The sequence below is a fragment of the Pelmatolapia mariae genome, linkage group LG5, assembly GCF_036321145.2.
Source record: "Pelmatolapia mariae isolate MD_Pm_ZW linkage group LG5, Pm_UMD_F_2, whole genome shotgun sequence".
In the NCBI taxonomy this organism is placed as follows: domain Eukaryota; kingdom Metazoa; phylum Chordata; class Actinopteri; order Cichliformes; family Cichlidae; genus Pelmatolapia; species Pelmatolapia mariae.
The window spans coordinates 344,492-359,587 of NC_086231.1; the positions used below are offsets into that span (position 1 = coordinate 344,492).

The 15,096-nt window shown below is 45.9% G+C and overlaps 2 protein-coding genes across 2 annotated transcripts; one reads left to right on the forward strand and one right to left on the reverse strand.

Annotated features, from left to right (window-relative positions):
* Positions 1-859: 859 nt before the first annotated feature.
* LOC134627440 (MKRN2 opposite strand protein-like) lies at positions 860-2,451 on the reverse strand. Its single transcript, XM_063473503.1, has 4 exons — positions 2,246-2,451; positions 1,969-2,018; positions 1,338-1,506; positions 860-1,091 (listed from the first exon to the last, which is right to left on the reverse strand). The coding sequence occupies exons 1-4, from the start codon at positions 2,446-2,448 to the stop codon at positions 860-862; spliced, it is 654 nt and encodes a 217-aa protein (XP_063329573.1). The 5' UTR covers positions 2,449-2,451.
* Positions 2,452-9,273: 6,822 nt separating this feature from the next.
* On the forward strand, positions 9,274-14,695 carry mkrn2 (makorin, ring finger protein, 2). The gene is made up of 10 exons (XM_063472761.1): positions 9,274-9,426; positions 10,665-10,793; positions 10,865-11,004; positions 11,080-11,214; positions 11,291-11,466; positions 11,566-11,631; positions 11,699-11,847; positions 13,906-14,016; positions 14,168-14,312; positions 14,393-14,695. Exons 1-10 carry the CDS (start codon positions 9,401-9,403, stop codon positions 14,561-14,563), a joined length of 1,248 nt encoding a protein of 415 aa, XP_063328831.1. The 5' UTR covers positions 9,274-9,400; the 3' UTR covers positions 14,564-14,695.
* The last annotated feature ends 401 nt before the right edge of the window (positions 14,696-15,096 follow it).

A 15,096-nucleotide genomic window follows, 5' to 3' on the forward strand; every position in this document is an offset into this window, starting at 1 on the left:
GAATTCTGAGTAAAACCAAAGTTACTTTCCCTAGTAACTAGTTACTTTGAAAGTAACGAGTAACTTGAAGTAACTGAGTTACTTTTTTAGAGAAGTAACTAGTAATGTAACTAAGTTACTAATTTAAAGTAACTTACCCAACACTGGCGATGACCCACCCGCCACATTCTGACCCCTGAGGGTGAAAACCTGCAGCTCCACGGCGGGAAACAGCGGAGAGCTGCAGGAAGTGTGATTTAAGAAACTTTATTTCAGAATAAAATAAAAGATGTAATTTCCTCTGAGACCCTCAGTGTGGCTCAGGGACAACAAAAGGTCAAAATTCACACAACTAACGAGCTAAAGAAGATCAGGTGGAGGACGAGCAGCCCCAGGTTCAAATCCTCACACACACAGACATGAACCAAAGCTGTGTCTGTGTGTGTCTGCGTGTGTGTGTGTGTCTGTGTGTGTGTGTCTGCGTGTGTCTGTGTGTGTGTGTCTGCGTGTGTGTGTGTGTGTGTGTGTCTGCGTGTGTCTGTGTGTGTGTGTCTGCGTGTGTCTGCGTGTGTGTGTGTGTGTGTGTCTGTGTGTGTCTGTGTGTGTGTGTCTGCGTGTGTGTGTGTGTGTGTGTGTCTGTGTGTGTGTGTCTGTGTGTGTGTGTGTGTGTGTGTGTCTGTGTGTGTGTGTGTCTGTGTGTGTGTGTGTGTGTGTGTGTCTGTGTGTGTGCGTGTGTGTCTCTGTGTGTGTGTATGTGTATGTGTGTCTCTGTGTGTGTGTGTGTGTGTGTGTCTGTGTGTGTCTGTGTGTGTGTGTAAAGTTCAGTTCATTGCACATCAGGTCTGACACTGAAGCATCACATGTGACCAATGACAGCTGCTCAGCTGCTGGGCTCCGCCCCCTGAGCGTGCTGCTGTCGGTCCACCGTGTAGAACTGGTGTTTCTGGATGTGCTGGTACAGCGTGGTGTATTTGGACACCCTCCTCATCCTTGGCAGGATGAAGGTGTGGGTGAAGTCGTCTCTGCTCAGAGCGCCGCGGCCCTCGGCTGCCAGAACGCTGTTCACAAAGTGCAAACAGAAGCTGAAGCAGTTGTGGTTGTTTTCATCAAACCTGCGACACACAGAAAGAAAAGCTGTCGAGATTTCTACACCTGTAGGTGATGGTGGTGATGGTGGTGATGGTGGTGATGGTGGTGACGGCGCCGTGGCGGCGAAACACACCTGTGTCTGGCGACCACTGCGGGTCACCTCAAACCTGTCTGACAGCGAGGGAGGCTCATAACGACAGAACGCGTTCAAGCTTCCTACCTTCAAACAGCTCTCAGGTATACTGTCAGGAAAGTCAGGTGTGAGTTACCTGTGCCAGGCAGGGTCCCACATAGGCCCATCAGAGAAGCGCTCCAGGTACTGGTCCCACTGAGCGAGCAGGTGGAACATGTCGGGTCGGACCAGAGGGACGCTGATGCTGCGCTCCCAGCCGCTCTGATCCCTGCGGACGCCGCCACGAGTGTAGTTATACACAACACCTGCACACAGATAGGAGGAGCTGAACACTGGCCACGGGTCATCGATCACATTGATTATTGATCATTGTTTGGCTGCAGATCAGAGCTGAAATCAGTCAGGCGCTGCGTGGGAGGATCACATCACATCTGTCTGAGATGTTTAAACGTGTCTGAAAGTTTGATTTTGGTGTCAGTCGGTAAAGTCGCCGACTCACACTGACGCTCTGCACTCGCCTTCGTCCTTCCTGTCGCCGTGACCTCACTGAGATGTGTTTGAACGTCTTTGATTAGATGAAATCAGGGATATGGCAGGTCGGGGGCGTGGTCAGCGATCATGTAGCGTCCTATTGCGAGAGGATGGTGACTGTCTGCGAAAGTTTGATCTGAAGCTGAAACGACACCTGACCAAGCCTCCACCTGTCTGCTCGCCTCCTCGCACCTGAGCCCACGATCACCAGGTGACCCCTGACCTCAGAGACCTACCTTTGGTGTTGGAGATGCCGGTGTGAAGATCAGCCGCCCCATCAAAGTCTCTGAGGATCAAACAGCAGGATACACTGGTTAGACTGGTTACACTGGTTGGACTGGTAGGATTGGTTTAGTAATTCTACTGGGTACACTGGTTATACTTGTATCACCTGGTCCAGTATAATGAGTGGTTCAAACTGCTTCATGTTCCTTTGGGTACACTGACTGTGTACCTGGCAGTATGCTCACCTGTGTGTAAAGACCTGAGTACTTTCACCTGTGTGTGTGTTACCTGTCCAGGTTGTCGTGTGCTGGTGTGACCAGCAGGCAGCAGGAGGTCTTGTGCCCGTTGGTGAAGGGGGAGGGGAGGCTGACCGGCGCCTCCTGCAGTCTGCTCCCCCTCAGCTCCTCCCCGCAGCTCGGGCACTCCTCCGGCACAGAGAAGCAGAAGATCTCCTTCTGACAGTGAGTCAGACGGATCACGCTGCGCTCCATCACCTCCTCCTCTCTCGTCTCCTCTTGTTCTGCTCCTCCGTTTCTCCTCTTTGACTTCTGCCTTCCTCTTCTTCTCTCCTTCTCCTTTTCAACCGGCTGCGCGGTTACAGCCTATCAGATAACATCACTGTCTGGCCCCAGCCTATCGGGTTGTGGGTGCAGTCACAAAGATGGTCACGTGACCAGGCTCACCTGTCACTCCTTCCCCTCGAACAAGGCGACCTTTGGACTGCGTGGGCAGTGTTGTCACGGAAACGGGACCTGGCCTGCAGACGGGTGTCGCTCTGAGCTGCAGTGCATTCTGGGATTTCAATGTCCTGTAATCACAGGCCTGCTTTTATTTAAAGAGCACATTTAAAAACACAAAATGCTGCACAAAAACAAAACAAAGAGCACATCAACTCACACCGCTCCAAACGGAAAAAGAGACTTAAAAACAGGACGCGAAGATGCCTGTCTCATATTTAAAGGCAACGTGTTCCAAAGTTTGGGAGACACAGTTGAAAAAGTTCTCCTCCAAGTTCCAGCCTAGTTTTCAGGACAACCAAAAGCAGCTGGTCAGCTGATCTAAGGGCCGGCGAGGGAATATAAGGCTGAAGAACATCAGAGAGGTATGGAGGAGCAGGACCGTTCATAAGCCAACGTTAGGACTTCTGTGATAAACAGGAAGCCGATGATGAGAAGACAAGATGCTGCATGTGATAGTGAAGGGACGGGCAGCAGCATTTTGAATAAGCGTTACAGCAGGAAGTGCCATACAAAATAAAAGACAGAGAAACTTGAGAACAACTGTCATTATTTCCAGAGAATAAGGAGAACAGCCGGCTTTGGCTGCAGTCGTCACTGAGCTGTGATTGGCCGAGCACACAGGACACGCCTCAGTTTTTCCGTCTCACCTGTCAGGAACACCTGATCCACGAGCTTCGAAGTCAGATGACAGATTTGCATCTCACTGGAAGTCGACCAATCACATTTCACTTAGATGGAAACCAGAGGTTCCCGTCACTCTGACACAGTCAGAAGATCTGCTATGACATCATCAGATTTTATCATCACGTTGAACGTGACTGAAGCAGCTCTGCTTCAGGGCAGCTTCCTGTCCTGAGACTCTCTGATCGTCTCCTCCATGTTTTGGTTCTGCACCAGATGAGCCGATCGCATTTCATTTCCCTGATCTCCTCCATGACGACACGGCTGACCAGCCCTCCCCTCCGTCAGCACCAGCTGCTGCCTGTGGGCCTCAATCTGCCTATCGCAGTGACTTTTACTTTCCACAATAAAACAGACCTTTCAGCTTTTATTTTGAAGAGCTGGATGTAAATGTGCTCGTCAGCACTCGGCTCAGCATCTGTAGTTTTAATGTGGCTGTAAATAAAACAGGCCCTACGGAAAGATTCAGGCGTGTTTCACAGCATGTCTGTGGGATCCCACATACCAACCTCAGACTACTCATCATCAAACACACTGCTGCTTGCGCTCTATCTAACCCAGTGGTTCTTAACCTGGGTTTGATCGAACCCTAGGGGTTCGGTGAGTCGGTCTCAGGGGTTCGCCAGAGCCTCCGCCATGACATGCATGGCTCATTTCGTGCACCAGTAAAAGACATATCTATGTCCTGAATTTGAAAAAAAAATCATATTTTATTTTTCACTAAAGAGGGGTTCAGTCAATGCGCATATGAAACTGGTGGGGTTCGGTGCCTCCAACAAGGTTAAGAACCACTGATCTAACCTATTAGTATTAGGTGGGGTTGGGGGGGCACCGAGGCTCTCATTAGTTCCCAGAACTTAAAAAAATTGTGCGAACTCGTTGCCTCAAAAAAACGAAGTAATGCTTACTGAAGATAACGACATCGTGCTCAATGTTTCTGACTGTGCAGTACGAACTTTTACCCTCTGACAAACATTTCAACTTCTACTGCATTAAAAAACTATTTGTGGTAACTTTTTAAATTTTGCTGACACACTAATTAAATGCAACTAAATCACATTATGTTTGATCTCATTGAACTTTAGAGATTTCTGGTACAACATTTAATACAAACACTGTATGATTTAAACATAATAATTAACAACACTTCTAAAGTCAGCCCAACTTTTATTTTCAAATCCACAATCAGGTGATCATCCAACATCCTGTTCTACTGAACACCAAACGAGTACAATGCCATCACTGTAGCTTTTGTTATTTAATTATATTTTAAATATGATCACATTTAAATGTTATATTTAGTTGTTAGCATATTTAAATATTTAATAATCTCACAATGAAACAAAGTCTCAGATTTAATTATTCTAAACCAAGTTTAGGCTTCCTGTAACTTTGTTTCCAGAAGCTGGCGTGTTGTAGTATTTTAAGGATGGTTTATTTCCATTACTTCAAGAAAGAAGAACAACTTTAATAATTGACCAACGCGTTTCGGCTTGTGGCCTTCATCAGGGTCATAGTAAAACATTGTAAAAAAATTGCTTAAATACAAGACAGGAAACAGAAAAAAATTCAAATTAACCAGTCAAAACTTCACAGATAGGTCAGCTGACATATAATAAGTAGGTATTGGTTAATTGGTTAAGTCACGCCCAAGTAAATACTGGACTAGAACATTAATGATGAGGAGGAGAGGGGGGTGACATAACCTCCATATGTCTGAAAATAATACATGCATGAATAGCATAAGAAGGATACTATAAATATACACACAGGTCAAAAAAAAAAAAAAAAAATATATATATATATATATATATATAAAAAACCAACAAGGGGCAGTCTTTAATGGTAAAAGCATGTTTGAATTGGAAAACAAGATTACATCAACACATGGGAACATATTTGTTAAAAAATCCTAATTTATGTCTCTAAAATTTAGACTTGAAGTGTAGACTAAAGATGAGATGTCTAGAACGCTACGCCTTCTTTGGCTGAAATAACAAGATTAACTGAATAAACATTACTCATGTGAGAGTAATTTAACTGATAAAAGTAGGATAAAAAATAAAAATAAAATTTATTTAAAAAGCTGTAATTCATAAAAACTCATTGATAGAAAAATCCTCATTCATACCTCTGGGGTGCAGACTCTTAAAACGGAATATCCAAAATGCTTCTCTTTTTTTCCGGATAAAATTTATATTGCCACCTCTTTGGTTTAGTTTAATGGCTTCAATGCCTAGGAAAAATAATGGTGAATTTGGATGTTTAACATTGAAGTGTCTTGCAACAGGGCTGGTTAGATCATTCCTCTTGATCGAACTTCTGTGTTCATTAATTCGATCTTTAAGAGGGCGGGATGTTTCTCCTATATATATTTTATTGCATGGGCACTGTATCATGTAGATTACATTTTTAGTTCTGCATGTGATAAAGCCCTTTATGGCAATGGTTTTGTCACCTATAGGGTCTTTGAATGATTTAACATTTTTGGTGTATTGACAATTAATGCATGCCCCATTTTTTTTATTTATTTATTTATTTTTATTTATTTTTTTGACCTGTGTGTATATTTATAGTATCCTTCTTATGCTATTCATGCATGTATTATTTTCAGACATATGGAGGTTATGTCACCCCCCTCTCCTCCTCATCATTAATGTTCTAGTCCAGTATTTACTTGGGCGTGACTTAACCAATTAACCAATACCTACTTATTATATGTCAGCTGACCTATCTGTGAAGTTTTGACTGGTTAATTTGAATTTTTTTCTGTTTCCTGTCTTGTATTTAAGCAATTTTTTTACAATGTTTTACTATGACCCTGATGAAGGCCACAAGCCGAAACGCGTTGGTCAATTATTAAAGTTATTCTTCTTTCTTCAAGTGTTGCTGGAGTTCCTGCTTTTTTAATTCTTTCATCTTCTCCATGCACCTTGGAAGCAGGTGAAGTTGTGCCAGGATTTTTAGCTGTGATTTATTTCCATTACTGCCTGAAGAAAGTCTTTAACACTGTCCCAGCTTCCCTCCAGTACAGTGGCAGTGGATGTGGGTTGGAGAGCCAATGACCTTGATCCTGCAGGTGACCATCTTCACTGACTGCACCACCTGTGACGGAGGACTCATCTCACCTGATGTAAGCAAACAATTATATTCTTTAGAACACCGACCTATTTGCTTTCTTAAACGTTTTCCCTGTATTTGCTACAGAACAGACCTCAGGACAGACAATCGAGCTGCATTATTACACTATTACCAAACAATATTGTAAGTTTGATATAAACATGATGCCATCCATCCATTTACTTCCACTCATCTGCAGCTGGGTCGTGGAGACTGGCAGTCTAAGCAGAGAACCCCCACACCTCCCTCTCCCCAGCCACCTCGCCTAGCTCATCCAGGGGAACTCCAGAGTGTGCTGGTCCTGGGACACGCCCACAACCCCTCAGCCAGGAGGCATCCTAGTCAGACCACGTGGACTGGCTGCTTTCGATGTGGATGAGCAGCAGCTCTACTCTGAGCCCAGCTTGAGTGACTCTTCACCAGGATGGACTCCCTCCACATCACTGCAGCTGTGGCCCCAATCCATCCATCTCTCGTTCTCATGAACAACACACTCCTCAACTTGGGGCACCAACTCATACCTGATGCAGAGTGGGCACTCCATCCTTTTCTGGCTGAGGATCGTGGCCACAGATTTAGAGGTGGTGACTCTCATTTCAGCCACTCCACACTCAGTCATGATTTGCTCCAGTGAGAGCTGGAGGCCACCACCTGATGGCTGACCAAGCCTGACAGAACCCCGACAGGACCCCTCTTCAGCTTCATGCTCATTACCACCGACAGGCACCAACCACCCTAAAGTCACAGCTCCTTGCAGCAGCCTCAACGATGTCCATCCTCAGCCTCTGTCAGAATGCTTTTGGGTGCGCTAGGTGTGTCCGGCATACTCCCTGCCACCTGAGCCACCTCACCACCAGGTGGTGATTAGTTGAAAACTCAGCTATCAACTCAGTATCAGGCTAGCTCCCCACCGGAGAGGTGACATTCAACGTCCTGTTTGTCAGTCTGGATAGCCCTGACCACCACCTGCCACACTCCTTCTGTGTGAGGGAGGAGGAACACACTGACGTGACATTTTCAGACCATATTTTTTTCATCCTTCAGCTGAAGGGAGACTGCCTTTTGTCTGTTTCTTTGCAAAATCATTCGATAATGAGATAAAATAAATACAGTGACCATTTCATCTGGTTTTATTTAACATTTTTCAGGCATTTGTGTGACCTAAGATGTAGTTCTTTGTTTTTGTCTAGAAACAAAAACAAAAAGTAAATCAAAAATTAACTAATTAATCATTTTAGTTGCACTTATATCCACACCTGGGGGACTTATTTGCATGTTTTATATACAAACGTCCAACAGTAACATAAACTGTCAGATGATGAAGTAAAATATAAAATACAGTGAAGCAACAACAGAGAGAGGAATAAAAGGGAAGACAAAGAAACCTCTACTCTCTACAGGAAGGGCCAGAGTCTCTGAGGTCCTTCAAGATCTGTCGGACAATGCTCAGGATTTTCTATGAGTCTGTTGTGTGCTATCCTCTGTGCTGTTGCATGCTGGGGCAGCAGGCTGAGGGTCGCAGACGCCAACAGACTGAATAAACTGATCACAACAGTAATGTTGTGGGGACGGAGCTGGACTCTCTTAAAGTGGTGTCTGAGAGGCAGATGTTGTCCAAGATAAAGACAATGCTGGACAATCCCTCCCACCCACTCCATTACATGCTGGCTAGCCACAGGAGCGCGCTCAGTGAGAGGCTGATATTACCCACAATGCACCACTGAACGACACAGGAAATCATTCCTGCCTGTGGTTGTCTCCCTGTACAACTCCTCCATCTAACACACTGTAAACACTGCAACAGTTACAGCCTTTTGCACACACTGTTTTCTTATTCGGTAATGTTGATGTCTATCTTCTTGATATTTATTTATAATCACATCTGTCAACCCTGGATATTTATTATTTGGTGATTTGTATATATTGTGCTATTCCTTATATTGTATTGTTAAATAGTCCAGTCTGTTTTTCTTAATGTTACTGTACTGGAGCAACTGTAACCCACATAATTTCCCTAGGGATTAATAAAGTATGCTGATTCTGAAAAGCTCGAGTAAAGCAGGCGACCTATGAGTGGTAATCTACTCAAGTACAATATGGGGTAAATGTACTTAGTTACATTCCACCACTTTTTCTAATTTAAGCCAACTCAAATAAACCGAGCTTATCAGCTTTTTGGATGAAAACTCGTTGTTGATAAAAACTGAGTTCAGGCTACTTATTTTCGATTAAAGACAATATTAGGTTTATCAGTTTACCACTCCAGCTTAGTCGACTCTTGGAGTCTTTTAAAAGCAGTTGAATACTTTCTGTTTAATCCACCCTTCTGCTGATATTCTTTCATTATTTGTGTGTTGGTTTTTTGTTTTTTTTTTACCTTAAATTCTTTTGTAACGTGATTCTTTCTTTATTGTGTTGTAATTGTTGTTCATTGCTTTATGACTGCCGGTCTGTGAAAAGAACATTATAAATTAACTTTATTTACTTACTAAATGAAAACACTGCAAACATGATGCATGTTGGAAGGAAACTTCTCTGCTGTGGTAACACCACCAGCTTATATGACGACATGAAGAGCACGAAAAAGAAGAAAAGAAGAAGCAGCGACAGACAGACCCTGGCAAAGAAACTCCAACTGAAAACACTCAAACAGACTTTCAGCTCAATTTTATTACCGAACACACAGAGACCTTCACATTCCAGCTTTTCAAAAATCCCACTTGCAAAATAACAAAAAAACTGACTGTGTTGTGATTATTGTGGTAAAAGAGACGCTTTCCGCGGGTTCGTACTTCCGGAGGAAGTGGAACCTTACTGCTGTGCCCGCCGCTCTCCGTCGGAGCGGTTTAAGCGGCGCACCGCGGTGACAGCTCGGAGCAGTCGTTGAAGGTCCGCGGGGAAGATGAGCACCAAACAGGTGACCTGCAGGTGAGGGTGCGTGCGTGTGCGGGCGTTTGTGTGTGTGTGTGTCTGATCTGTCTGAGTGTCGTCGGGTGTCGCGGTGGTGTGACCCGGATGTCCGCGGACTGTTAGCCTCGTGCTAATGTTTTTAGCTCTTAGCTCCGCACTCGCCTGTCCTCGTCAGCGCGTGTGCCTCTAACTCTAACTGATCGATTACTAATCAGTGACTCCAGGTGTGTTTAAGTGAAAGCTGAGACTAATCAGCTTCTCCAGGATCGATACTTCTGATTTAAAGTCACGTAAAGAGCTGCAGCTTTAAATCAGAGGGCAGACTCCGCCCCGAGGCTCACCTCGGGGTCACGTGAACGTTCCCTCCTGCGAAAATGAAGGCGGCCGCTGATGGCGTGAAACTTCAATAACAAGCACAGGAACACCGGAAGCTGGTCCGAGTCTGAGCGCTCTCCGGTAGTTGGTAGGTTACAGGGGGTGGGAGGGAAACAAACTGTCAAACAGCCAATCAGAAGCGGCTGAGACTGCAGCTGCAGTCCCCCTGGTGTCCAGCAGGGGCAGCAGTGACTCAGTCCCCACAGACTGACATGTTAAAACTTTACAGCAGAAATAAACATGTTTACAGCCTAACACACAAACTGTTCTGGCCTCTAGAGATAATTTCCCCCTTTGTAACACCTGTATTAAACTTTTGTTACAGAATAAAGAGGACGTAAAAGAGTGGGATGAGAAGGAAAAGTGTCACTGTATGCAGATGATGCACTTTTAAATACTGGAGAAGGCTTTAACAGTTTATCTGGGGTTCATATCACGAGTCAGAGACAATTATAAGGGCACAGGAGGAGAATGTTTTTAGAACTCACCTGTTTAAACTCAATTAAAGGGGGCGTGGCCTCTGTAAGATCTTTGATGAATCAAAACACAAACAGAATGATGAAAAGATGAAAAATGTAGCGCGTGTACAAAACTACAAGTTAAAAACTTTATTTAAATAACTTTCAAAACAAAAGTAAAAAATAAAGTCTTATACAAGTTCAAAGAGGTTGACACCTCTCCGATCAAATATTCATCCGTCCAACAAAGAGATGTCCTCTCTCTGTCACCCTGGGGTCTGAAACACCTGGGCGGGTAGAGTAGGATCCTGAATGGTCAGAATGTGAAGTAAACACACAGTAAACTGAGGTAACAGGTTAAACTGCAAGAGTGATTTCACTAGAGTAGCAGGTCTTGTGGCTCACAGGTGTGCTGCGTTTCAGGTACTTCCTCCACGGCGTGTGCAGGGAAGGCAACCGCTGTCTCTTCTCCCACGACCCGAGCACCAGCAAACCCTCCACCATCTGCAAGTTTTACCAGAGAGGGGCGTGTGCCTACGGAGAGCGCTGCAGGTAAGGCCCTGCCTACCTCTCACCTACGTTTGCATCACTGTGACTCATTTCACTTCCTGTTTGTGCTGCAGGTATGATCACATCAGGCTGTCATCCAGAGGAGGAGGGAGCGGAACTTCAGAGGACCTGACAGGGGGAGGAAGAGGAGGAGGAGGGGCAAGTAGGTCTGGCAGAGGTGGAGCCAAGAAGACGCTGGTGCTGAGAGACAGAGGTGAGGAGACAATGAAGCTCTTACAGAGTCACGATAATGATCGCAGGTAACCCCGCCCCCTCTGTGTTTTCTCAGTGCTGGGCGTCGAAGACGTGTTCAGGGGCCCGTCAGACAACTCGGGGTCAGAGGTCACAGCAGCAGCGACTGCATCTCCGCATTCATACGTGGATGCCATCAGGGCGGGTCTAGACGCCTCGGCACAGGAACGAGGTAAGACTTGAGAATCCTCACATTTGATTGGCTCTTATTGGTAGCACGTGATGATGTTTACTTGTGCTCTCTGCAGCTCCTCCTCCAGGGGGCGGGGCCTACCCAGACCTCCCCCAGCTGTGTCCCTACGCTGCCGGCGGCCGCTGTTTCTATGAGGACAGTTGTACGTATCTCCACGGCGACCTGTGCGAGGTGTGCGGCCTGCAGGTGCTCCACCCCCAGGACCCCGAGCAGAGGAGAGCGCACGAGAAGGTGTGCATGCTCATGGCGTTTCAGTGACCTCTTTGCGTTCATCAGTGTGAGCACACACAGATGTGCTGCAGCTGTAAATGATCTCGTGTCTGTCTGCAGATGTGTCTGCTGGCCTTCGAGGCCGATATGGAGAAGGCGTTTGCGGCCCAGCTCAGCAATGACAAGGTGGGTTTGATTTGTTTTGGGTTTGGTTGTCTCGGTGACCGGCCTTAATTAGTTACCTGTTGTTCAGGTGTGCTCCATCTGTATGGATGTGGTGGTGCAGAAGGCGAACCCGTCAGAGCGCCGGTTCGGCATCCTGTCCTCCTGCAATCACATCTTCTGTCTGTCCTGCATCCGAAAGTGGCGCTGCACCCGAAACTTCCACAACAAGATCATCAAGTAAGAATCCGACAGGACCAGGTCAGGCACCGGGGTCAGGGGTCAGGCACCAGGGTCAGGGACTGGGTCTCTGTATACTGGGGGGAAACCAAGACTGATGGTGTCTCGTGAGATCTGATTGGGGCTTTACTTTGTTTCACTCTCGTTAGGACCCTTCCCTGAGTCAAAGAGCAAATATAATACAAAAGTCTGCTGAATAATAATTTCCTCAGTGTTAAACAAATTCTCTCATAAACATTTAAACTTCACCTAAATCATACAGGTAGGTATTTTAAAATAACTACAGATATTAAATAATGACACTCATCTCTAGGCTTTCCCAAAATATGAAATTCACTTAAACGTTTGATATGTTCAGCTGGGATACCACGAACTCCAGACCTAAATATACCCAGAAACCCCAAACGATCAAACTAAACAAATAATTCTCCAGTTGGAAGTCTTTCTTAAATGTTCTGTAATTTCTAAAGAGACTAACATTAAACATTTCAGAATTCCAATTTTGCCTCGTCTGATTACACTTTTTATACACCTGTCATTCACCACTCAGGTATGTTCTCATATAGGGCTGTTCGATATAACGATATACAGTGGAACCCCGACTTACAAATACCCCATTTAACAAAAAATTCAAGTTACGAAGGCACTTAACGGCAATATTTCTGCCCGTGTTACGGCAAAATACCCGCGTAACGAAATCCGCTGGCTCTGATTGGCTGAGCCCAGAATGCCTACAATGCCCACAATGCCTTCCGAATCATGTGACAACCCCCTTGGCTTTCGTCCTTGCGCTTCGCTGTTCCACTGGAACGACGTATTGTTGTTGCAGTTAGCAATTAGCCTATAGCCTATCGTTCACTCAAAAGGCGTGATGGGTGCTTCGACTTACGAAAATTATCGACTTACGAAAGACCCTCGGGAACGAATTAATTTCGTAAGTCGGGGTTCCACTGTATATCGGATGACGATATAAAAACGTCTATCGTTTCATTTTACGCTATCGTTTGTTTCGTGGTGTCGCAAAATAAACTGTTTACAGCAATATTTGTTCATGGTTTTGATGGTCACTGTAGTTATTATTCATTTCTTAAAGTTCTCTCTTTCTCTTATATTTAATATAACCACACTACGGACGGACAAGCGCCTGTTTTTATGCGTTGTCGTTAGCAACAACGATGGTAAAACCATCGCGTGTCCGCTTGTTTATTTTCCACATAAACCTTTCACAATAAAGCTCAAGATCCTGTTGAGACTTTTCAAAATAAACTGAATCACGTGAAAGACTATGCAGAGCATTGACGGATGAGAAGCAAAAAAGAGCCGTCAGGTGCTAAAAAATAAACCTTAGACTCAAACGTTAGAACAGACTTTTCCCCGCAGCACGCCGTGTAATAAATACTCACAAAGAAAACGGCGGCCGTTACAACTTATGTCTAAAAATGTATCGTTTCATGCATCGGTTAAAACACTCGACTCCAGGTACACGACGCCCAGCTGGAAACACTTCACGCAAGTCGAGCTGCCCGAGATTCACAGAATTTACAGAAAATGTAAAATTTTTGTGATTTATATCGTTATCGGACGATAGATGTCTTATATCAGGATATGAGATTTTGGTCATATCGCACAGCCCTATTCTCATAAGTAAGAAAGTCCTGGATAATCAAATACTGGCTTCAGCTTCATTCTCCACTGTGACTTAAAAACATCTTCATCACATTGAGTCTTCAGAAAACTAAACAGAAGAAACACTTTATTTCCATCTCCATTCAGTAATCTGGGTCTGACTGGGTCTGGTTGAGTCTGGTTGGGCCTGACTGGCTCTGGATGGGTCTGGTTGGACCTGACTGGGTCTGGTTGGGCGTGACTGGCTCTGGTTGGGTCTGGTTGGGCCTGACTGGCTCTGGTTGGGTCTGGTTGGGCGTGACTGGCTCTGGTTGGGTCTGGTTGGGCCTGACTGGCTCTGGTTGGGCGTGACTGGCTCTGGTTGGGTCTGGTTGGGCGTGACTGGCTCTGGTTGGGTCTGGTTGGGTTTGATGACCTCTCTGTTTCTTTCAGGTCGTGTCCACAGTGTCGGGTCATCTCAGAGTTCGTCATCCCGTCGATGTACTGGGTGGAGGACCAGGATGAGAAAGACCACCTTATAGACCTCTTCAAGTCCGGAGTCGGGTGAGTTGCCTCTCTGTGCCACGCCCACCTGCTCTCAGGCGCTTATGAAGAGGATCCAAAGATCTTCCAGGATGTGCTTTCAGGTGGTGAAAACAAAGGTAGCTAAGGTGTTTTCAGCTTTCATTCATACTCTGTGTGTGTGTGTTTGCAGTAAGAAGGCCTGTAAGTACTTTGATCAGGGCCGTGGCTCGTGTCCGTTTGGTGGGAAGTGTTTGTACCTCCACGCCTTCCCGGACGGATCGCGGGCGGAGGCCGAGCGCCCACGGAAGCAGCTGAGCTCGGAGGGGAGTGTGCGGGTCAGTTTGAGTCCTTGTTGTTGTCCATAAGTGGGGGGCTGCTGGGTGTAGTAGTCTCTGAACTCTGTCTCTCTGTTTAGTTCATGAACAGCGTCCGCCTCTGGGACTTCATCGAGGAACGCGAGCAGCGGTCCGTCCCTCCCCTGCCGTCCCTCACTGATGACATCACAGAACTGAGGGAGCTCTTCATGCAGATGTCGGGGCCGAGCCACGAAGACGAGCCGGAGACCTCGCCCGCTGATGACCTGTAGTCTCCATGAAACCTGTGCCGGGTCCACACCAGATCATGTGATAAGGGGCACGTTGTGTCCGCAGGTTTGATTCCCTGAGACGGGATGGCGCTTAATTTATTGTGTACATGAGTAAATACAGTCTGAAGAACAGCTTCTGTGTGGTGGAGTTATTTTGGTGGTGGAGGGTGGGCATAAAGGTCCCGGAAGGTCCTTAAAACTCAAAACCAGATCTGATATGAATGTGGCTCATGTCCTGGTGCACCTCTGATGGCTCCCGCTGTGAGGTCGGCTCTTCAGACTGAGGTGCAGGAGGAGACGAGCTGGCGGTGCTCTCTGAGGTTACCTGCTGCTTTTTAACCTAAACAAGAATCCCTGATGCTGATTTCAAAATCAATTTTAAAACTGGAAGTTCAAGCTATTGGTTTTTACTGTAAAGAGCGCCTCGCCGTCCCGCCGCAGTGCTCTGACAGCCCTCCAGGGGGCAGCAGTAGCAGACTCCATGTGAGTGTGATCCAATCAGAAGGTCGGGGATCAATTTCAGGATGCTCTGC